The sequence below is a fragment of the Dreissena polymorpha genome, chromosome 6, assembly GCF_020536995.1.
Source record: "Dreissena polymorpha isolate Duluth1 chromosome 6, UMN_Dpol_1.0, whole genome shotgun sequence".
NCBI lineage: Eukaryota > Metazoa > Mollusca > Bivalvia > Myida > Dreissenidae > Dreissena > Dreissena polymorpha.
Window position 1 is genome coordinate 9,512,601 of NC_068360.1, and position 23,397 is coordinate 9,535,997.

Below are 23,397 nucleotides of genomic sequence, written 5' to 3' on the forward strand. Positions count from 1 at the left end.
CTGTTCTAGGAACAGTGCGCTTGCAATAATTGTAGAGCTCCAATTGTTAAAGGAAGTGTGTTTGCGTTTGTAAAAGCAACGGTCCGCTTTATGTTGTTCTGTAACTGGTGAATCATTTGTTAAAGAGTCTGGCCCTGTCTTGTCCATGTACATTTTAACCTATTAACCGACCCATGTTCCCTAATTCTTTGTTTACGATGTTACGCAACTATTGCATTCAATTTTCAGTTAACATGTTTTTATTAACCAGTACATTTAAGTTTACTGTGTCTTTACTTTTTTTCTAAATGGAATAGGTACTTTGTAAAACAAACTAGGCGCTTATGATAAGAGCTTAAACACAGCTTAATAAGGAATTAACGCATTTGTTTCATATGCAATATATCGTCGTGGTGTTCAAATAATGCTATGACTCTTTAAGTAAAATGTGAATGTTACACTTACGCCGTCGGGTGCGTGTTTGATGATTTAGGCGATTGTGTTAATGTAAACAACAAAACCGCCACTTTAGATTAAGCACTTCAACAAACATAAATTATATTATCCCGAAACTCTGGCAAAATAGAACGTTCAATATAAGTAGTAAATACAAATAATTGTACAGTTTGTGAAATATAAACAATAAGTTATATATGTATATATTTATATATTATAAATATATATATTATATTATATACATTTATATATATATAAGTTATATTTATATTTCAGAAACAATATTTAAGCAGAAAGCAACGGGTTCATTTGCATATATAATTAAGGAAAGTACTGAGGGCATAATAAAACAGAATATTACATATATAGGCAGAATGCAAAATCGATTTTCATTCATAAAACCCATATGGATATACATAAAAGTATTCCGACACGATTGTTACAAAACTCATTATATTTATATTTGTAAATTTACGTATTCCGGATCGGTCGATGAAACATCAGTTTGCTCCGATGTGGATACCTTTGCAGATGTAGTATTGTCTCTTTGATCATAACACGCCGACACAATCGAGTAATCACGACTTTCAAGCTCCACAATTGTTTCGTACTGATTGGCTTTACGGGATTGTGATGAGTCTGGAAGAACAGAAAACGATTATTTTTGTGGATATCTAGGTTAATATAGCCTGACGTGTTCTCTTTTCATTTCAAACAACACGTGTAAACATTCAACTCTAATATGTATACGTTGTCCTATAAGTACTATTTATTCCAAACGTGAAGTATTTTAAATCAATCAGTTATTTATCTAAAAAAGCCTTACCGATTCTACAGGTTGCATAACTTCCATCTGTTGTTGAGGCGTCGTTGTAACCCCTGAATGCAAACATAGTGTGGAGATCTCATCAACTTTGTATGATTAGAAGCATAGTGTTTTTATTAACCCAGTCATCCTAATAGAACTGAAATACATAGTTCAGGTAAAAGCATTTACAAACACCTACTGAATATGGTAACTACCTGGTGTCTTACACAAGGATACCACTAGTATTTTTGCGCTTTTAAAGCATAATGCTCTTAATGTTTATGTACACACTTTTTAAGCTAAAATTAACATGAACAAGTGAGTTGAAAGCGTAATTCTACTTACTGTCGTCGGATAAGATCCTCATACTTCCTAAACGAGTTCCTGTGTGTTAGGCATTGTTTTGTTGTGATAAGTCCTGAAAAGACTTTGACGGCAATGTATCAAGTATTAATTCGAATAAGTATTGTCAAGGTCATACAGCATGTTTATAATTTATTTAATATTATCAAGCTTTAACAAAAATAAAGGTCATTATACGGGTTTAGATTAAATTGAATTATAAAGCCATTGAATGCACGGTTTAACAGACAAGTATGCATACTACATTGCAGTAAAGTTATACCATGCGATCTGCATCTCCAGATAAGGGCGGACACGGCGAGTATAACAACGACTCCAAATATTCCACCTACTACTCCACCAAGAGCGGATGTTGAAGAGTAACTGCTTACTAAACGATGTACACATTTAATTACTACACAATATCAAAGCAAATCACAAGCTGAGGTTACCAGGAATATGTATTATCAATACAACTTTTTGTAGCCAGTTAAAGATTGTTTGGTAGTGTTCAGTCATTTTTGATAATTACTATTGTTTGATTATACATGTGATTATCTTTAAACTTGTTTTAAACTTTCGTATTACATCACTGCGTCTCATGCATCAAAATGCAGTTGAAAAGATAGTTTTTTTGCCACCAATATGTTAACAAGACATATTAATTGAAATACAATCATCGTGCATGAAATGCAATTTAATTCTTAACGTACTCAAATAACTTATTGGCGCAATGTTCGTTTCAATGCGGACTTTATGTTATCAAGGTTCTTAAAGGGAGCAAATTAAAGTTGTTTTATATTTCAACAACTGTCAAAGTATAATAAACTCTCAAAAATAACATCAGAATTTCGATCAACTTTTCATCTCACGTGTTTAAATGTAACAATTCAAATTTACAATAGCAATCCAGAGTTTTATTTTGTTAAAACCAAATACAATTTGCGAAAATAAAACGAATGAATATCACATTATACATTATTATGTATCTTGTTTAACGAGAAAGTTGTATTACACAATACTACGTGAACTTTACCTTTCGTGAAAAGAAAATTATTTGTGAACTTTCCCTTCAGGACATTATCCTTTTTATTAGAGACGGTATATTATACACGATGCTGACATTCATAAATATTAAAAAAATAAGCTCTACGTGATTTTTTCAATGGTACACTGTTCACCTATGAAAAGTTCACCTGAATGGTTCACCTATATCTACCTGAATAGGATTTCGTCACAACGTGTTGCACAGCGGTTTCTTCTGACTTTCCAATCGTATTTTCAGCATACATTTTGACTTCATAAGCGGTGCCAGGATCTAAACCATCAAGTGCGATTCGAGTAATTGCTCCTGGCAGAGTTATATTGTCCCAAGCCATTTCTGTAGATTTTTTGTATAGAATAACAAACCGTTGTTCTTCACCCCCATCAAATCCCGATTTCCACTCGATTGTTACAGAATTCTGTGTTACTAAGTCTTCCATAATTTCATATAGTTCCGGAGCAGATGGCTGCACTGTGAAATATAATGAACGCGTTTCTTATTTATTTAGTTATTTTGATAACAAATTATATTGATTTATTGATGTACAATTTTACTATTGACTTTTATTATTAGGAATGTTACAATCACACATATTTTCCATTCATAATTCACACTGTTATGTTCATAAAAATAAACAATCGTTACCGTTTGCTCGAATAACAAAGCTGTGTTCCCAAGATCCGATATCGTTATTTACACGGACCGTATAATTAGTAAAATCGTCGCTATGAAGCTGCCATTTTGACAGGTTTGTTTGCAGTCGATCGTTGGAAATATGAATAAAAAATCCGCTTGAATTTTGAAGAGTTACCCATTCGTTACTTTTTAGTTTTTTCCAAACAAATGCGTCTAGATTACTCGGGGGAGGATATGCCACAAAGGTGAACGTGAGAATTACAGAATCATTTGTTTTTCGGTAGATAGTAGTATTAACTGGATAAAATGGCGATGGTCTCGGCGCACCTTCAGAAATAGATATCATGAGCATTAGTCATTGATGTAAAATAAATACATCACTAGTGCTAACTTTAAATATGCAACACAATATAAATATAAAATAAACATAATGTATCTATAAAACGCACTTACAATTAATCAATATCTCTACTGTTCGCACCTGCTGAACTTTATTGTGAGTGTTGTTTCCTTTGCAATCGTAAACTCCCATATCATATTCACATTGTGCTCTACCTAAACTGATAGATATTGTGTTATTGTGTTGTCCTATCAATAAATGGTTACTACCGCGAGTAGTATTTATAACCGCCAGGTAAGCAACAGGATCGCTATCCACTTCACACAATAAGGTAACAGATTTACTTTCGTTAATGGTAATGCTTTTGGATGATACATCGAACCCAACGGCATGAAATCTACTTATCTTGGCAGCATCTACAAAACAAAATAGTAAATCTTGTATGTTGCGTTGACAAATCAAATCACATTGCAATTTAAAATGTCATGCAACGTATCTGCTTAACTAAGATAGTATTGCTTACATTGCACATCTAAGTAAAATGAGGATTCGTCGTAATCGTCTTGAGCTTCACACATGGTAGGTTCCAACCTATAAGACACTTTACATGTATAATACCCTTCATCAGAAAGATTTACAATTGGCAAAGTACGGGATTGCCTTCTCTATAACGGCATTCGACTGAGTAATTACTATTCAGCTCTACTGTTGCGTTTGCGATACTTTGAACATCAACTGGGACTGGAAATATAATAATAGTAATATCATAAGGTAAAAATGTATGGTGAAACATTAATTTAGACACTTAGCATACTATAAAGATGCGAAACTCAAAAAGATATGAATTAATTCACAAACAGCAACGATCATGATTTAAATGCTAATAAGCATTTACCTACCTAGAATATCCAAAAATAAACTTGAATTTGTGTTTCCCTCTATAGTTCCATCGAATGTAGTAATCATCTTATATGTAGCCGTGCATGTGTAGTTTCCACTATTGCTAGAGTTCGATTTTCTTATTACAAAACTGTTCAAATGGCCAAACGTAGCAGGAATCCATGAATAAATAGAATCAGGATTACTAAAAGTAGTGCACGTTCCATTCACAGAACGTCCCCGGATAACTTTCAAATAGTTTGTTTTGACAATCGTTCCACACGAATGAAATGTAAACGTCGGTGTGTCCGGGGCAACTGCAACACATGTAATTTGAGTTTACCATGAACGTTCATAGTGAGACAAACTTTATTCTGCTTTTTTCCTGAAAAATATCGTTACATTGCACTATATCATAGATACCATATATAGTGGGTGATTGTTTGTTGATTTAAATTTAAAGAAATAATAACACAATTTAAGATTTGCAACGGCGGTTTATATACAGATTCGTTCGAATGAAACTGTTGAAGTAATTGTTTATCACATGCCATACCCTGTTTCCCAGGTAATATATCCATTACGAATATTTTTATGTTACACATGTGTAATATACTTTTTAAGCGTTTTCATTGGCTTAGTTTTCGTTCGATTGACCAATCGCATTTTGTTATTTTGCTTAAATGACGTTGCAATGTCAAATGACGTCACGAAATGTAAACAACCTTCGGGATTTATCATTATGTTTGCGTAAATATTTATTAAACTTGTTCATTTAAAAGCATGTGATAAATAAAGATCTGACACTCGTCATATCATACCATATTTTATTAAACTCGTTCAGGAAATTTGTTAGAAAGCTCGCCAAAGACTGGCTTAGTAACACAATTCCTGAACTCGTTTAATAAAATACGGTGTGATATGACAACTCGTGCCAGATCCTATATGTCTCTCATAAACTCATAATACGGATTCACTACGTCATTGTTTAGACACACAAGTTATAATTCGACTTGTGTTATTAGGAGTTACAAACTAGTAATACGGACTAAGTAACGAACGCTTATGATTAAGTAGACAATATAACTTATAATAATACTCCTTATTTTTATAAGTATATCGAATCGAGCATAATTGTTTCTAGAAATACGAAGGTAAAATGTAAACACTGAATGGGTTGACAACTTCAATTAGTTTACTCAATGTCTACAGCGCGTTGATCCTACGCAATTAACTGGTGGAGCGTTAGTGAACAAAAAAAACTAACGAACATATAAATTGCGGCCAACGGCTGAGTTTTCGATGTTTTATTCAGAACTTTTGAAAGGTTAGTACATTTACCATACTTATTCGACATCATCCTTACGCGCAGGATCATTTGCTGGTATTTATTACACCTCAGTTTAAAACCTACAGATGCATTATTAATTAGACAAGAGCACCGCATTACGGGTGCCAACGCTCGGCTTCGGGTACAGTTTTGAAAAGATGAAAGCGAGGTCAAAGTGACCTTGACCTTTGACCTAGTGACCCCAAAATGGGTTTGGCGTGTAGAACACATCAAGGTGCATCTACATATGAAGTTTCAAAGTTGTAGGTGGAAGCACTTTGATTTTAGAGCCAATGTAAAGGTTTTTGCACGACGCCAGGTTATGACAATACCTCGGGTTTTCTCCGAAAACAGCCGAGCTAAAAATGAATTGGACATTTTATACGCAAGTGCGTGATTGTGCCTTATTTTCAGGTAATGCATAAGGTTTTCTCAGCAGATTTCATGGACAGTTGGACACAAGAACCATCAAAGTTTGCCTACCTTGAACCAGGATGATTCAATTAGGCAATCGCAATATATGCATCAAAATTCTAAAATTAATCCCCATTTTTATTACTATTACTGGTAAACACAGTAACCCACTTTCCGTAACTGGTGTTTATGCAAAAGTCAGAGTACAGAATAGGAAAAAAGAACAAAAAACGCATGTTCAGGTTTGCTGTTTTAATTATTGATTTGTGATGTGTGTATTGATTAGTGATACGTGATGTTTCAAACGTGCGGCAAAAAACATTAAAAAAATCAGCCGTCGGTCGCCATTTTGAGCAACAGTTAGTATTTATCTCACTTACGCTCCACCGGTTACATGCGAACGATCCCCCGTGCATACGTGTTTGATATTGTTTCAACAAGATTCCATTGTTAATAGTTAAGGACTTTGTAGTAAATGTTCTTGCTTATTTGTATTTTTTCAGATGGAATGAATTAAGGTTCTACATAATTGGAGCGATTGTATCATATTACATAATTTCGAAATGTTTTGTCAAAAATTTAAATGGGTAAGTTTTTTCTTAATACTTACACAGTTTTTTCTTAATACTTACACATTGTCACAATTGTCATTAACGAATTAGATGATGTTGTGACAGATTGTTTTCCAGTAGCATTCATCGTGTTGCTAACATAACATTGAACTCTAGTATTGTTTTGTATTTTAGCGTTCCATATTTTAGCAGTAGTTGTTTGGGTGCCATCTACAAACCAGTTGTACCTCGGATTTGGATTCGATGAAGTGTTGCATAGAATGCTTACCATGTGGCCCCTGAGTACATGAATGATAGACGTGTTTATAGGCATATGTGTTGAACCATTATAATACAAATCCGGCATCATGGGGGGATCTGTAAATGATATAATATGACAAAATGAAGTTAAATAAGCATGGATGCATACGCCGATGACTATGTTACTTACGTAATATATGTATGTAGTGGTAAGTATATGCCGAAACATATTTAAACTATTTAATTATTATTCTTTTACTCTGCTTTAGATACCATTCGCTCACTTTCTTCGAACGGCGGTATGTATATAAAAAATGTTAAATTTTAAACAATGGACATAATAGACATAAAGCTATTGTTATTTGTAATGTTTTCACTCACATAATATGTCAAACGTAAACGTTGTAGTCGAATACCCAACCGTAACATCGGTATCAAATGTTCCTTTCATTGTATTGCTGACTCGAAGCGTATAACTATTGTTACCAATAGACTTTACAGAGGGCAATTCCAATCTCGTCTCGCTAGACTTACTTCCCTCAGGCATAAACCAAGTAAAATTCGTAGGTGGAGGGTAACCGTCACTTGTGCAGTTCATTTCAAAAGGTTTGTATTGAACGACCTTTATAATTCCTGATAATATCATAGACCGTTCTCCTATCGTGCACCTTATGACTTCGGGCGGATCTAGAGTATTTGGAACGTATGATCAACATTAATATAAAACATACGAAGGAATAAATACGTCACAAATTTCATCAAAGCCAAATTTATCATTATGGTTAGCACAAAATATTCAACTTGAATGCACTATATCAATAATAAAAACAAACGTATATATAATGAAAAGAAAACGTACATAGAATATTGACACTGAGGACTGAAGTATTACATGTCGCTAACTTATCTCCTTGAGAAGGTGATAAAATGCTTTTTGCGCTGCAATTGTACGAACCATTCTGCATAATAGGAATTGATAAGACGCTGTTATTGATGACTTTGCCCGGAGGTATTTCCCACATTATAACTGGAGTTGGTACGCCAATAGAAGAACATTCAAACGACATATTTCTGCCTTTGATGATATATACTTCGGTAACATGTGTGCCATTGTATTGGATAATTGGCCGAGACGGATAAGCTGCGTTGAAAATAATTAAGATAAAATAGTTCATTGTACGGATTACTCTATTAAAACAAATAACACACATATAAATAGATTCGCAATAAAAATATTATATCATATTGAACATACACAGAACATTCAATCGAGGCCTTTCCGTTGATGAAATCACGGAATATCCATTAGACACATTGCAGTAAATACTTTGATTGGTGTCTCGTATTGTAGGTGTCAATGTGAGCGTGCTAGTTGCCACGTCATTTGTAGAAACGTGTGGGCTCGATGTTATACTTATATCATCCAAGTACGTGTGCTGTGTCCCGTTGTCGAGATACCAGGTAATTGCGGGAGAAGGTCTTCCGCGTGATGATTCGCATATCATGTAGACAATAGGAAGCCCGTCAATAACATTCAGCACATTGTATTGCGGAGTTAATTTCACTGACGTTACTGGCACTGTATAAATATATGTATTTATAATTCGATCGGCATTAAACTTGAATGGGTACATCTACTATTATCGAAACAAATTTACATAATTGCCCTTAAAATAAATAAGCAACTGTACAAAAATAACAATAATCAGTACATATTTATTAAAATCATATCGATATGTTTCGCTTATCTGATTTACCTGGCAATGCCAGAAACTGTGTTGCACTTTTCGTTTTGTCATCCAGTATACAGGTATACATTCCCTCGTATGTTTCAAGAAATTTCAAGATCGTTAATACTAGAGTAATTGCGTCGTTATCAACGAGTATAGTAATGTTATAAAGCGAATAGTTGTAATTTGTTAACACCCTAAAAAAATAATCTCCCACTCGTCTTCCATTGTGGACCAACTCAAAATTTGAAATTGTATTTGGCAGTTTGCAGGCACGACAGGCTAGACTGACATTAGAACCATTTTGCACAATGTTGGAACTTGTAGATAGCGAAACATCGCATGCATCTAAAAACAAACAAACATAAATAAAAGAAATTGGTTATAAATACGATCTTTCCCACACTTATTTACATACAGTTGGTTATATAACGTAGAATGTAAACCATACATATAAAACATACATTAAAAAACTTCATTTATAGCTCCTTAATGTCTCTATTTCAATGAATTACATATTAAATAATATGAATACTAAAAACAACGAAAATGAAATCAGAGTTGATGTAGCTTTTACAGGTTGTATGCACTTTATTTCCTCATGCTTCAAACGGTGTAACTATGTTGCTATGGTGAATTGCATTCTCCTTTATTGCCTTGTACGTGAACTGACATGATAGGAGTATAAACTTCTTAATGCGTGTGTCTTTTGTAATAGGTTATGGGTGAATAGTGATGTTTTGCATTTCGCAAAAGGTTGAAGCGCTAAATTTGCTTTTACAATGACCGTTCCGTGGCACAGATCCCATAATCAAACACACTGAATAATTTATATATGTCGTGCTTTATTACTGTTTTCAATTATATACCTATATGTTGAGGTGATAATAACGGGAATAATGTGTTGCTTAATTTTAAACTTATTTGAACCACAATGCGGTGAACCCAGCTTTAATGCTTTCACTAGTATGGTATGTTTAATGTCTTATTTTATGTTTTTAATTGTGCTGTATAGGCACTCGGTATTGTGCCTTTACAAAAAGATTACTGCCGTATCTTAAAATAATTTCATATGAAGATGAGTTTCATTCTTCTTATTTAATTCTTGAATTGGATCCCGAGAAATAATAAAGTGTATCACAATAATATTGTAATATTTGTAATATTTCTAGGGGATATTTGACTGGCGTTCGGAGTGGCTAAGGAAAGCCAACACAACAAATGAAAACTTACCAATCACTTTTAAAGCAGCAACACATGCCCACATGGTCATCACGATCATGTTAGCCATCTTGCTAAAACTAAGATATAAAAATATATTTAATTTTGAATGATACATATATTTAATCGAGATTGAAATGACACAAATCAACGTATGGTTGGATTTAAATGATAATAAACTTGCTTTTTTGCTATTAAATGTTATTTCGACACCATAAGTGTAAGCAAATCGATTCAAAACAATTGTGTCTCGAATAGTTTTTACGGCTGTTTGCAGGTTCAATACAAACTTATACATCGTTATTTGTCCACGATACGGGCTTAGACACTTAAACATATTTATACGTAATGTAATGCTTTTGTAATTATTTTACGCTCATTTGCTAAACACTTGCACATGGGCATTGAAGCCATTGCGGTTTATCCATTTAAATTCAGAGACACTTTCATAAGATAATGTCATAGCAAGATAGCCTAAATTATACTCACACAGCTTTGACAAACAAGGTATAGTTAAAATGGAATATCGCTTGGCTGACTGTTGTCGTTTGACATAGATTCCATATGATAATTATGCAATTTGAACACTCAATTAAGAAATAATTTGCCGTAGTTCTCTACTGCAATAATACACGAAATCTTATTTAAAACGAATCATGGTTACCTTTTGGAACCTACAATAAAACAATTGCTTCTTATAAGCTTCATTAAAAGTAAAAATATAAATTCGATAAACAGTACTTTATGTTAAGAAATGGCTATAATGACACCGTTTTTAAAACCTTTCCTGTAGATTTCATCTAGTGCAATTTTGTATAGCCTTGTTCTTTTTTGTTAGCCTTTTCAAAATATCTATGGTGCAAGATGTCTCCTAAGTTAGCCCGAACACTATTGAGTTCAACATCTGAAGTAACCGATCATTATTCTCTAGAGTAAAACTGACAACCCAAAAGTTATTTAATCGCCGATCATCTTTTCAAATAACTTCCAGTTTTTAATTTATTTTTTATTTTAACATATGAAGATACTGTACACATTGGTTGTAACTAATAAACACAATAACGAAAACTTTAGATTTAGCAAGACTTTATGTATTTTGCTTCAATAATCAGCAATAGTAAAAAACAACACACACACAAAACAGCATCTAAAGTGTCTAGATTTGCGTCATAGCCGAGCAATTAAAACACGATTACAAGTATATGTAAGAGGTACTTAAACTAAAATGTTTGTTTACTTAAAATGAAACATTTTAGTTATAAATTATTGCTAATAATTTATATTTGAATGAAATAAAAAAAACATAAATATGATTGGTAACACACACTTTACTGATGTAAACAGGTGTTCGTACTTCTAAACAAATCAATAAAACAAAGGTTTTACACGCATGCATAAATTGCAAGTAGCACAAAACGTTCATGTTATCTATGTTCTATGATAACTACTCATTTTTAGCAAAATTACCATCCTCTTTAAACTTATAATTGTGGCTGTTGATGCATGAGCATCATAAAAGCTAGTCGTTAATCGTAATTTAAATTTTAACAGTTAGCGTTTCACTTACTTTAGTTTGCGCTTTGTTTCGTCAGTATGAATTTATCTACATGCTAAATATGAAAAAACTATTGTCGTTGTAAAGTATTGTTATCCACCTAACACTAACACGAATCGTAAACCGACGAAAGACTACACACGTTATTAAACTATTTGAAATAATGAATGCGGAAATTCAAGTAGATTATTGTCGATTTTAAATATCATCCGGTATGACATTCCACGTGACACTGCGATTTAATAGCGACCAATGAGAATGTACGAGATATGTACTACGCCGCAATTTGATTATTGAATTCAGAGTGTATTTACTGCTTACTGCAGGGTGCGTACATATGATAAAATATGTTTAAAGTCCTGCTAGTTTCTTTACTAAACGTGGTCGTTATGCGATGTCTCATCGGGTCTGGTTAAACCCCTCTGCTTTAAACATGGAGTGCAAATTATTTGTTTTTAAAGTGTTTTGTGTCGTTTTAAAAATGGCTATTGTGGGTAAGCATTGTATATAAAACTCTTTAGTTTTGGGAAAAATATTTATGTTGTTTATTAGATGTAGTTTATGTGGATAGATATACAGATTATCTATTTATGTATTTATTTTTTATTGAATGATTCATTCATCCATTCGTCCGATCGTTCGTCCGTTTGTGTGTTCATTCATTTATCAATTAATCTATTTATTCATTCATTCATTCATCCTTTAATTCATTCGTTCATTGATTCTTTCATTGATTCTTTCATTGAATTTTATTTATTTATTTATTTATATTTTATAGTATTTTATGATTGTTTTATTATTCAAATAATTAATTAATTAATTAATTAATTATTTTATACATTTTTTAAATTATTTGATTATTTATTTATTTACGTATTTACTTATTTATTTATTTATTATTTATTTATTTATTTATTTATTTATTTATTTATTTATTTATTTATTTATTTATTTATTTGTTTATATATATATATATATATATTTATTTATTTATTTATTCATTCATTCATTCATTTGTTCATTCATTCGTTCATTCATTCTTTCATTCTTTCATTGTTTCTTTCATTATTTATTTATTTTTTATTTTTTATTTTACTTATTTATTTATTTATCTATTATTTATTTATGTATTAATTAATTAATTAATTAATTAATTAATTAATTTATAAATTAATTAATTAATTAATTTATTTATTTAAAAATTAATTTATTTATTCGTTAATGCATTAATTAATTTATAAATTAATTATTTTTTTCATTTATTCATTCATTCGTTCGTTCATTTATTATTCAATTAATTAATTAATTAATGCGTTCATTTATGCATTTTTTAAATTATTTATTTATTTATTTATTTATTTATGTATTTATTTTGTTTTTTTGTTATTTTATATATTCGAGCTTGGTGACTTGAAATTTGGAATAATTAGTGATATTATAGGCCTTTTTCACTGTTGAATAAAATTGTGTCATTGTGTCGTATGAACAAATCTGCATGAATACTACATTATAGGCATTTGTCACTGTTGAATAAAATTGTGTCATTGTGTCGTATGAACAAATCTGCATGTAAACTACATTTGGACTCAAATCGTACATCAAATCATTTCTGTCTTCAGTTGTCAAAACACCTATATACTGTGTGATTCCAATAATGTCGCTTTAATGGAATCACCATTTGTATTCATTTGCTTCTTAATATTAAATCACGTAAACTTGTTTTATTAGTAGCACAGCCCGATTAATATTTTTATTTAGTACTGCCCTTGGAATTTGTTCACGTCATTATGTCATTATGGATTTTTGTGACGTCATACGACCGACTTTCCCAGTTGTAATCTACATGCATAGGTCATTGGGTTTATAACGTTCCATTTTATTTATATTTTCTCTGTGATAGGCGTTTCTTGTTTGATTTAATTATTTTTAATTTGTTTAGCAGTCACATAAACAACCAAGTATGTAATATGGAATTTTTACACCCACTATTGCTGCTTCTTCCTGTATTTGCGCGATGATTATCTGAGATATTAACTCTATGATTCTACATTCTCAAATCTTTTCTATAAAGAAGGAATGTAGTTGACAATTGTTAATAGTTTTATTTGATCGTTCGTCAAAATTCTGTTACTCTTGTATCTTCAATGCAATTGAGTACTTAAATATTAATTATATTGAATGCGTTTTAATTCCCTTTTATTATTGTTTAATTTGAGTTACAATGCTATGACATTAAATTTTATTTACACTTGAATGTATTATGAATATTGCTGGGCCAAGTGTGAGGTTGAGCGCTCTATAACCAGGTTTAAACCCCCAATGCTTTGCATTGACCGTTCCAAGGCGGTGACCCCAGCTTTATTCATATTTTGTGTTTATGTTGGTTTGTATTGTGCTGTATTGTGCTGTTTTGTACTGTTTGGGCAATCGGTCACTTGCCTTAAATTAAGGACCAACTAATTGTTTTTAATGAAAATTCAATACTGCTCCAGCAGCTGGAGTTTCACTTCTTTATATTCTATAATCTGATACAAACTAAATACTTTAAAGTTGTATTATGAATATTGCTGGGCCAAGTGTGAGGTTGAGCGCTCTATAACCAGGTTTAAACCCCCAATGCTTTGCATTGACCGTTCCAAGGCGGTGACCCCAGCTTTATTCATATTTTGTGTTTATGTTGGTTTGTATTGTGCTGTATTGTGCTGTTTTGTACTGTTTGGGCAATCGGTCACTTGCCTTAAATTAAGGACCAACTAATTGTTTTTAATGAAAATTCAATACTGCTCCAGCAGCTGGAGTTTCACTTCTTTATATTCTATAATCTGATACAAACTAAATACTTTAAAGTTTTCGGCAGTTCTTCTAATTTGTTTGATATGGTAGTATTAAAGAATTTAACGCACTCTGTTATCGTCCTGCTTTATTTCCACAGTTGGACAGAACCCTTTGTCGAAAGCCAACTCAACTTCAGTGTTTGAACAACAAGCTGTTGAATAAATTTGCTAACACTCAACTGCGCAAGTTGCTTCATGGTGGTTAAAGAATGTACGAGTCACTGTAGCAGAAGAAAACAACGGAGTCTGTGCTTATAGTCCACCTAATATACCATCTTACTTTTCTGAGTATACGTTTGGTAACTCAAGACATAGCTGCACACTGAAATCGTTGTCCTTGTCGAACCACGGAGAAGTATGGACGTGTGCCATAACCGACTCGAATAACGGCACTTTGTACCATAGTAACGAACAAATATTGGAAGTAAAAGGTAATATGTTATGCGTCTATTCTAATTAAAAAAAAACAACATTTGGTGTATGTGCATAAAAGCATTACAGTATTTTATTAAATATTTCAGCTATACCAACAACGCAGAAAAGTGCACCAACAGAGGACAATGGTAATGTATGTTTTGAACATAATTGAAAGTTAACAGGCTACTCTAACCGTTAAATGTAAACGAACTGTTTATACTTAAATATATTATTTTTAATACTGGATTTGATTTGTGCTGTCATTGGCTACAATAATTATGCACAAATTAATTATTTGTATCAAGGCGGACATTTTAGTTAACTGAAAGCATAAAACAAGGGCATGTGTATTCGCGTATACTGCTGCTTTGTGCAGTTATATTAGGCTCGTGCACATAACTTTTTCGTACATAATTAAGCGCCTGATTTAAAGACATTATATATTGAACATGACGAATTTTATTTATGATCATGATTAGAAGTGGACATTTCACGTTTTGGTAAATTGACAAAATTAAAACAAATTGTTTCAGAATCTTAATTTTTCGTTGTAGTTATGATATTTGTGAGGAAACAGTAATATTGAATATTTAACATGCTCTAAAATATCCATTATATGCAATTTTTTACGATTTAAAAACCTGAAAATTATGGAAAGTTGGAACGCGAAACGAATGAATAATTTGGCGCGTTCTGCTGTTGTCGTTATATTTTGTGGCACTACGAGGATTTCTTATAAAGTATAAAATAAATCCCTTTTTGTATGAGCATGGATGGTCGAGTGATCTAAGCGTTAGACTTTTACTCCAGGGGTCAGTGGTTCGAGTCCAGTAGGGCATTACTTATTTTTCTTTCTTTAATGTTATTCTTGTTTGTTTGTACTGGAGCTTCTTATATCCAATGTTTACATTTATCAATATAAAGAATCTACTAACAAATGATAATACATGCCAAAATATGTGAAAAGGTCCCTTTAAAATTGCTCAGTGCTACACACGAATACAGCATCACGCTGGGTATGCGGATACTTTGATAACAGATGGCACTTCGATACCAGATAACAACAAAAGCCACGCGCGAGAGCTATGTTCATCAGTTTTGTTCAAAGTTATGTCATAAAGATTAGTTTTTTAGACAAGGCGCATGGTCGAATTTATAAATGGTGTATCCTTTTCTATTGCAAATAAAAACATTACGGAAAATGGTAGATTGTTCTCCCAAAAATAGAAAATTCGGTCGAAAAACAGCATAAACTGGATGAACAATAAACATTTCAACAAAATAAAACTACATAGAAATATTGCAAGAAATTGTTCGATATTCCACCATGTAGAGTAATCATTGTGCTTCAAATACTGAAATTTTGATAGTATTCAATGAAATATAAACGAAGATAAAGCATGTTTTAATATGTGGTATTCATGAAATTGCGGATACTTTGATTCCCGATACAGGGCACTTCGGATAACAGAGACTTTCAACAAATTGGGCACTCTGATAACCGAGTTTTATCTTCTACCTGAAATGCATTTATGTATATTATGGCTATTCTTACCAAACATTTTGAAGTACGAATCAATTTGCATTGTCAAGCCCGACACATTGGAAATCTATGCATAACGTGAAGTAATATATTTCAAGTGACGACCGAAAATAATTGTCTAACAAATTAACTTGTTTTTAAGTAGTAAATTGAGATTAAGAGAATTGAAAAAATACAACGGATCACGTGGATCAACACGACTGTATTCAATTGAACTTATAGCAGGACTCAAGATAAGGGGAGCAAGGGGTCTTAAAGCGGCCAATAAACCTCATAAAATCCTTTGTCATTGGTGCTCATCAGAATCGCATCTTGAATACGATACTTATGTGTAGCCACAACATTTAAAAGAGATTGGAAAACTCCATTTATATTGAGCTCTACTTATAGGAAGCACTTACCTTTACACTTCCCGTTCACTTGTATTATCATATTCCAAAGGGATAAGCACATGTTTCGGTAATTCGTTTTTAATTTACGTTAGTACATACATTTTTATTTATTGCCTGCTTACTATAGCAATATTCCACGGCGAATTCCGTATTTCTGATTCCCTAAATAGGGTGTGTTATATCTGGTAAAAGTGTCGTGTTATCTGGAATCGAAGTGCCTTTGTCTTTGAGATGATCGGTAAAAGAAGTATCCATGAAAATTTGGCATCCGACTCTTCAAACATTTGAATTTCCGCAAATACGTTATTGAACTAAAATTTAACATGTTGTAACATTAATGGACATATTGATCTTTTATTTCGATAAGTTGGCACGTTCTTGATTTATTTCAAAGTATTTTTATTTTGTTGAAATACGCACTGATCATCGAATTCATGACGATTATCGATGACATTTTATCTCTTTTTTATTATCAACTGTTTTTTTTTTTCACGACTTTCTTGCTCCGCAATACGAAGTACTATACCATTAATCGACCAAACAATGTTACGTATCTGAAAACCAAATAAACAGAACATAAATGCAAAAAAAGCTGAAGAACTCAAGTCTAGCGCGTGGCTTTTGTTGTTATCTGGTATCGAAGTGCCATCTGTTATCAAAGTATCCGCATACCCGGCGTGAGCATTAAAATAGCAATCGCATAAATTAACTTTTCAGTGGACGTAGTTTGAAATAGCTAAACATAATCTAAACAAATTATGAATATTATATTTCCAGGTAGCAAATCTGTTAGTATCAACAATTCGGATTTAATGACAACACAAATCATACCTTCAACACCTCCATACAAAGGACACAATAATTTCTGGATAATATTTGTTGGATTGATAGTGATTGCGTTTATTGTAATTATTATTTGTGCATGCAGACGCTATATTTACTTCATGTTTTAAAGACACATTAACTATATTATGTGTACAAAGGCATGTATAAAATAGCATACATTCGCTTACTAAGTAGAACAGAACAGAACATAACAACTCTTTATTTTACACCCATGTATACAAGGTATACAATAAGGGCAACCTAACAAAAAGGAGTTTTACGGTATTTTCCGGTTCAAGGTGGGAACAGTTATAGGACAGCTAATATTAGTGTTAGGTAGTGTTACTATTAAAGATAAAAAGGGGAACTATTAAATGGGAGTTCAAACACATACAGTGTGTATACAAGTTCGTTTGGGGGGGGGGGGTGACATATTATCTTTACATGTATATATGCAATATTTAATCAATATCAAAATACATCGAGATAAGAAAAACACACAACAAACAAACAAACATTTAAATTAGATGAACACAATGCGTTATAAACAAAAAAAACTATACAAAGCAATGCAACGGCAATACAAATTTTATATGTAGCATGTAGCCCGGGAGCAATAAATTATTTCGTTCGCGGTTTAGACTGACGAGTACAACAATGAGCGTTCGAATGGGAAAACGTGTCAGCAATTATCGGATTTTAAGGTAAGGGATGGAGTTAACCGTTAAAGCACCAGGTAAGCAGGTAGTTTTTAATAAAATAAGCTTAGTATGTTATTTGAAGTGCTATATCATTTTTGTAAATTATGGTATTTAACTGTGTTGTATTAGGCTTAATTTTTTACCTCCCTTGAAGGCTTGAGAATGTCGAAGTTGACATTTTTATTTTATGTAAAATGGTCACAAACATTGTATTAAATAAAAATAAACAGGAAAAACGCCGTTACTTGGTAATTAAAACGGAACAGCAACATGCATATAATACATTGAGGATGGTTGTCATTTGTAATCTTTGGAAAATCAGGAGGCATTGTCCTGGGTTGGGAACATACTGGCCATTTTACACTCTAGTGAATATGAGGATTTAGGAATTGTTTACCAAGTATATTTAGAAAACAGATGCTTATGAGATAAATAAAGGATGAGGTGGAAGAAAAAAAAGAATGGAAAGAAAAAAATGTGACAAAAACACACATATGATAGTAATTGGATGAAATGGTAATGGAGTGGTGTGGCATTACTATTGTTTAAAACTTTTTAGGATTATATTTATTAATTTGCACACTTCTTTAAGATGTGGTGTTGACGTTGTAAATATAATTGTTATAATAGTAAGGCTTGAACTTTGTGTATTGAATACACTTAAATACTGTTCTCTTTGTGTTTGGAAGAAGGGGCAAAATAGAAGGTAATGTTCTTCACTTCCAACCTGGTCATTTGTACATTTTGTGCATTTTCTTTCGGTGCACGGGGTGCTATCTTATCTGCCTGTTTCGACTGGGAGGTTATGGTTGGCTGTTCTGATTTTGAAAAGGGTGCTTCGCTCACGCTGAGGTAAGAGTCTAAGGTATTTTTCCAGTTCAATGTTCTCTTTGAATATTCTGTATGTTCTGGTTTTATTTGAGGTTGTGAGACTGTTTTGCCATGTAGCTTTACATTGCTCTTTTAATATGTTTTCAATTTTATTATTTTTTTTTAGATTAGTGTTCAATTGGTCTTGGTTGTGCCATAAATCTATGCAACCTGTTACATTGAGAATTTCTTTTATTTTATTAACCAATTTGAAATTGTTGTCAGGGAGATTCATCATATAGTTATATATCTGCGCTGCAAACTAATTTTGTTTCCCGTTAAGTATTCTAGTCCAGAAAGATATCATTTTTAATTGAATAGTAATTGATATTGGGTTCCTGCCAAGCTCTCCATGTAAGAAAGATATAGGTGTTGAAGCTTTAGCATGTGTGATTTTCCTAAAAAAATTATTGTGGATTCTTTCAAGTATATCAATGTTTTCATAACCAAATATTTCAGATCCGTAGCTCAGGATTGGAAGCACAGTGTGGTCGAAAAGCTTTATAATGAGGTCGATTGGGAGGCTTGAGTTGTTTGCCCTTGTGAAAAGTAAGTGCATGGCTTTGGTTGCTTGTTCTGCTATATGTTTGCGTGCTTTAAGAAATTATCCATTGCTTGAAAGAGTGATACCAAGATGATGATAGTTGTCTGTTATTTCAATTGGTGTGTTATCTATGTAAAAATGGAAGTTTTGTAATTGTCTTGCTCCAATTTTTGCTACAATTAATGTTTAAGTGCCAGTTGTTGCAATATTCATAAAAAAATGTTCAAGCTATTTTGGAAGTCAATTGGGCAATCTGAAAGTAATACAGTGTCATCAGCATAGAGTAAAATAAGAAGTTTAACTCACAATGTTAGGTCTAATGGGTCTTTTAACTCTACACCAACAGAACCGATCAGATGCAAAGAGGCTTGCATATCATTCAGGAATAATAAAAAGAGAAGTGGGGAAAGGTTTTCTCCTTGTCTGACTCCAATTTCTGAAATAAATGTAGAAGAGACAGTGCCATTGTGTGAGAAACAGGATTTTATATTACTATACATACTTAAAATTATATTTAAAAAATTACCATTTATTGAGTTTTTTAGAAGCTTATGCCAGAGGCCAACTCTCCATACCTTATCGAAGGCCTGCGAGAAATCAATAAATGCACATTAGTTTTTGTTTTTGTTTTTTAAGGATTTCTATTAAAGAGTGAAGTGTAAAAATATGGTCACTGCAAGAGTAGCCTTTTCTGAACCCTGCTTGATTTTGATCAAGTAGATTGTTGTTTTCCAAGAATTGAGTTAATCTTTGATTTAGTACAGAGGTGAACTGTTTTCCAAGACAGCTTAATATTGTTATTGGTCGATAGTTATTGAAATCTTTAGGGTCGCCTTTGTTTTAAAAAATTGGGATGATAGTACCTTCAAGCCATGTTTGGGGAATAATTCCAGTATCAATGATACAGTTAAACCGTTTACAATAAAAGGGTATTAGGATTTCTTCGGTTGATTTAATATATCTATTAAGGATATTATCTGAAGGGCTTGAGGCTTTTGAGTTTTTTAGGTTATTTATGCATTTATTTATTTCATGTTCAGTGAGTGGTGCGTTAAGGTAATTGTGGTGTGTATATCATTTTGAAAACGGTCATCATTAATTGTATTTGTATTTATGATCTTGAAGTGCTTATAGAATTCATCAATAGAAGGTGCTTTACTTACTTTTGTTGCAGGTTTCAAGGAGTTCAAAATTTTCCAGTATTATTTTGGGTTTTTCTCATTTAATGATCTAAGTTTTGAAGAAGTGTTTTCATTATGTTTGTTAATGAATATATTCATTGTTCTTTTGTATTTCTTACTTGCATTTTTTAATCTTAATTTGTTTTCGTTGTTTTTATTTGTTGTATATTCGTCTTTAGCATTATGGTAGTTTTATCTGGCTTGATAGCATTGTGGTCCGAACCAGGGTTTATTGTTGGGCTTATTTACTTTATGATTGTTTCTAAATTTTTCAGGGAACGTTTGAAGTGCTGTGTTGTGAAAAATGGACTGTAATTTGCTGGTTATGAATTCAACTGTTTCTGTGGATTGAGGGTAGGTGTTAAGTTGTGATATTAGATTGTCTATGTCTGCCATGTTAATGTTTTGCTTAAAATGGTTTTCCATACCGTGTTTCCAGGCTGGATGATGAGATGTCGTTTTAGTGTCTTGTTTTGGGATTTGGTTGTTCAATATTTTAAAGGTCCATGTAAGAGCACTGTGTCCATCAGAGAATAGGGGATCTGTTTCAATAATCTCAAATGAGTTAATGTATTGGAAGCAATCGGCTGTTGCAATGACATAATCAATTACAGACTTATCTCGGAAAGTGAGGGCACCTGAATTTTTATCTGCGTTTAGTCTTCCATTGAGGAAAAAAAGTTACTGTTTTTACAGATATCAAGCAATCGGAACCCATGCATATTTGTTTTTTGTCTAGGAAAACCCTTGTAAGTGGAACTGACAAATTTTCAAGGATAACACAATTATCGAGTTGTTGTTGAATTTCTTCGTCAATATCAAACAAATTGTTAAGATGTGGGTCAGAACGTATAAAATCCTTCAATGAACCTGTTCGAGTATTTGTGTCGCCAGCTATGCAGACATATTTAAAGTTACTGCATTTGTCATTGATTTCATTTTCTAAAACGTTAAACAAGTCGTTGTTAAACAACCTTGAATTTTCTGTTGGAAATTCAGTGCACCTAGTAAGATATCGTCATCTAGTTTGGATAAGTTTTTGGATATGGTAACCCAGAGTATGTATTCTGAGTTATTTGGGACGACATGAACATATTGGCTAATATTGTCTTACATAAATACCAATGCCTCCTGATTTTCTCCTGTACTTTTGCAACCTGTGTTTTGATATAAAATGGAAACCATTTAGATTAACAATGTCATAATCATCAAGATGTGTTTCTGAAATACAAAACAAGTCAAACATATTTAAAAAGTCAACAAAATCAGGGTAATTTATACGTTTTTTTTATGCCACTTACATTCAGGCAACATAATTTTAAATTTGTTTCTGGTTTCAGGTTACACAAGGCGCCTCTCCCCCTTGTGCCTATTTTGGAGAGTTCGAGGGATTTTCACAGTTCGCGTTTTGGTGATGAACATTGTTTCCATCCGTGTTAGTGTTAACAGTTTGGGGAGTTCTGGAATTAACACGTGTTGAAGATCGATTAGTGTTTGCGTGGGTATTTGTTGACGTTGATGCCCATGGGCGCTGGAAAGCAGATTCCCCCGAGGCAGACGATCTTTGACTAATCGGGGCATGTGTGCGTCTTCTTGCTGGAGCAAGAGATTCAGACTTTCAATAAGTGAATTTGGATCGACATACTGTTTCGAGTTCTTATGAAGATTGGTGATGTTTCTCACTTGATATGTTAACAATTACAAATAGATTGCGACCGCTTCTACAATAATAATAAAAAATACATGCCCTGGTTGTAAGGTCTGTCAGACAAATGACATTTTGCGGGTTTTGTGGGTGGATGTCGTGTATGATGTTAAAAATAGGTTCAAACTATCGATTGAGAATATTCTTACAGCAGACGTTATGCTGTTAAATCATAATTTAAATATAGGTGCAGGAATAACATATCGTTTAAAATGCGATGAAAATTTATTAATCTGGAGCACGGCTCAGTGCTGAAGAGTTAAATTCCCGGAAAATGCAATTTTTGGTTACATTTGACTCATTTTGATGCTTTCAAAAAACGATAGTTTTCGTTTGTGAATACAGTTTATGATATTGATAAAAAACGAAAGCAAGACCATTTATGTGGTTGCTAGTTCTTTGTATTGATTTCTTCAGGCTCCATGTTGTAAGGTGATGAGTATCATATTTCACTTCAAGTATTCATGCTATCCTGGGTTTCGTGATTGTAAACTATATTTTCTTCACTCATATAATTGTTTTAACCTTTTGATATCCATACCCTTAGAAAGAGGTCGCTTGCAAATCATTGGTTTCTTTAAGGTGTTTGTAAAATTGTAAACAGATGTAATTTGTAATTGTCATTAAACCAATTCAGTATTTAAACCATATTGTTAATATAACAACATCAATGGTTTTGGCAATACTTTTTTCAATCTAAAGAATCCAGACTTAAATATAAGCATTATAATACAAAATACAGAACTGAAAACCCATGCTATATGACAACCGCATATATTTGAATGAACATACCAACAATACTTGTATATTTTTGTGATTAATTAGCAATAGGCATTTG

The 23,397-nt window shown here is 32.5% G+C and overlaps 1 protein-coding gene and 3 long non-coding RNA genes across 6 annotated transcripts; 2 read left to right on the top strand and 2 right to left on the bottom strand.

The window, feature by feature from the left end:
• Window positions 1-739: 739 nt before the first annotated feature.
• On the bottom strand, window positions 740-4,256 carry LOC127836197 (nephrin-like). 3 transcript variants are annotated; one of them, XR_008028650.1, is made up of 8 exons: window positions 4,130-4,256; window positions 3,748-4,022; window positions 3,276-3,593; window positions 2,805-3,101; window positions 1,869-1,976; window positions 1,589-1,670; window positions 1,262-1,314; window positions 740-1,074 (listed from the first exon to the last, which is right to left on the bottom strand). XR_008028650.1 is itself a non-coding variant. In XM_052362681.1 (8 exons), the coding sequence occupies exons 1-8, from the start codon at window positions 4,182-4,184 to the stop codon at window positions 893-895; spliced, it is 1,389 nt and encodes a 462-aa protein (XP_052218641.1). In that variant the 5' UTR covers window positions 4,185-4,250; the 3' UTR covers window positions 740-892. The 3 variants fall into 3 exon arrangements, 2 of the variants coding, with proteins under 2 accessions (XP_052218641.1, XP_052218640.1); XM_052362681.1 differs by having other exon boundaries at window positions 1,589-1,661; window positions 3,720-4,022; window positions 4,130-4,250; XM_052362680.1 differs by having other exon boundaries at window positions 3,720-4,022; window positions 4,130-4,250.
• A 4,750-nt stretch (window positions 4,257-9,006) lies between these two features.
• On the bottom strand, window positions 9,007-11,702 carry LOC127836211 (uncharacterized). The gene is made up of 3 exons (XR_008028659.1): window positions 11,560-11,702; window positions 10,005-10,066; window positions 9,007-9,119 (listed from the first exon to the last, which is right to left on the bottom strand). It is a non-coding gene; the product is annotated as an uncharacterized LOC127836211 (long non-coding RNA).
• Window positions 11,703-11,816: 114 nt separating this feature from the next.
• Window positions 11,817-17,663, top strand: LOC127836206 (uncharacterized). Its single transcript, XR_008028651.1, has 4 exons — window positions 11,817-12,041; window positions 14,480-14,812; window positions 14,903-14,944; window positions 17,511-17,663. It is a non-coding gene; the product is annotated as an uncharacterized LOC127836206 (long non-coding RNA).
• A 552-nt stretch (window positions 17,664-18,215) lies between these two features.
• LOC127836212 (uncharacterized) lies at window positions 18,216-23,122 on the top strand. The gene is made up of 4 exons (XR_008028660.1): window positions 18,216-19,111; window positions 19,589-19,678; window positions 21,130-21,208; window positions 22,195-23,122. It is a non-coding gene; the product is annotated as an uncharacterized LOC127836212 (long non-coding RNA).
• Window positions 23,123-23,397: the final 275 nt, after the last annotated feature.

Coding starts and splice junctions, on each gene's coding strand:
- LOC127836197 (XM_052362680.1), bottom strand. CDS start 4,184: ATGTGTGAAGCTCAAGACGATTACGACGAATCCTCATTTTACTTAGAT. Junction 4,023..4,129: donor ATTTTACTTAGATGTGCAAT/GTAAGCAATACT, acceptor TTTGTTTTGTAG/ATGCTGCCAAGATAAGTAGA. Junction 3,594..3,719: donor AGTAGAGATATTGATTAATT/GTAAGTGCGTTT, acceptor CTATTTCTGAAG/GTGCGCCGAGACCATCGCCA.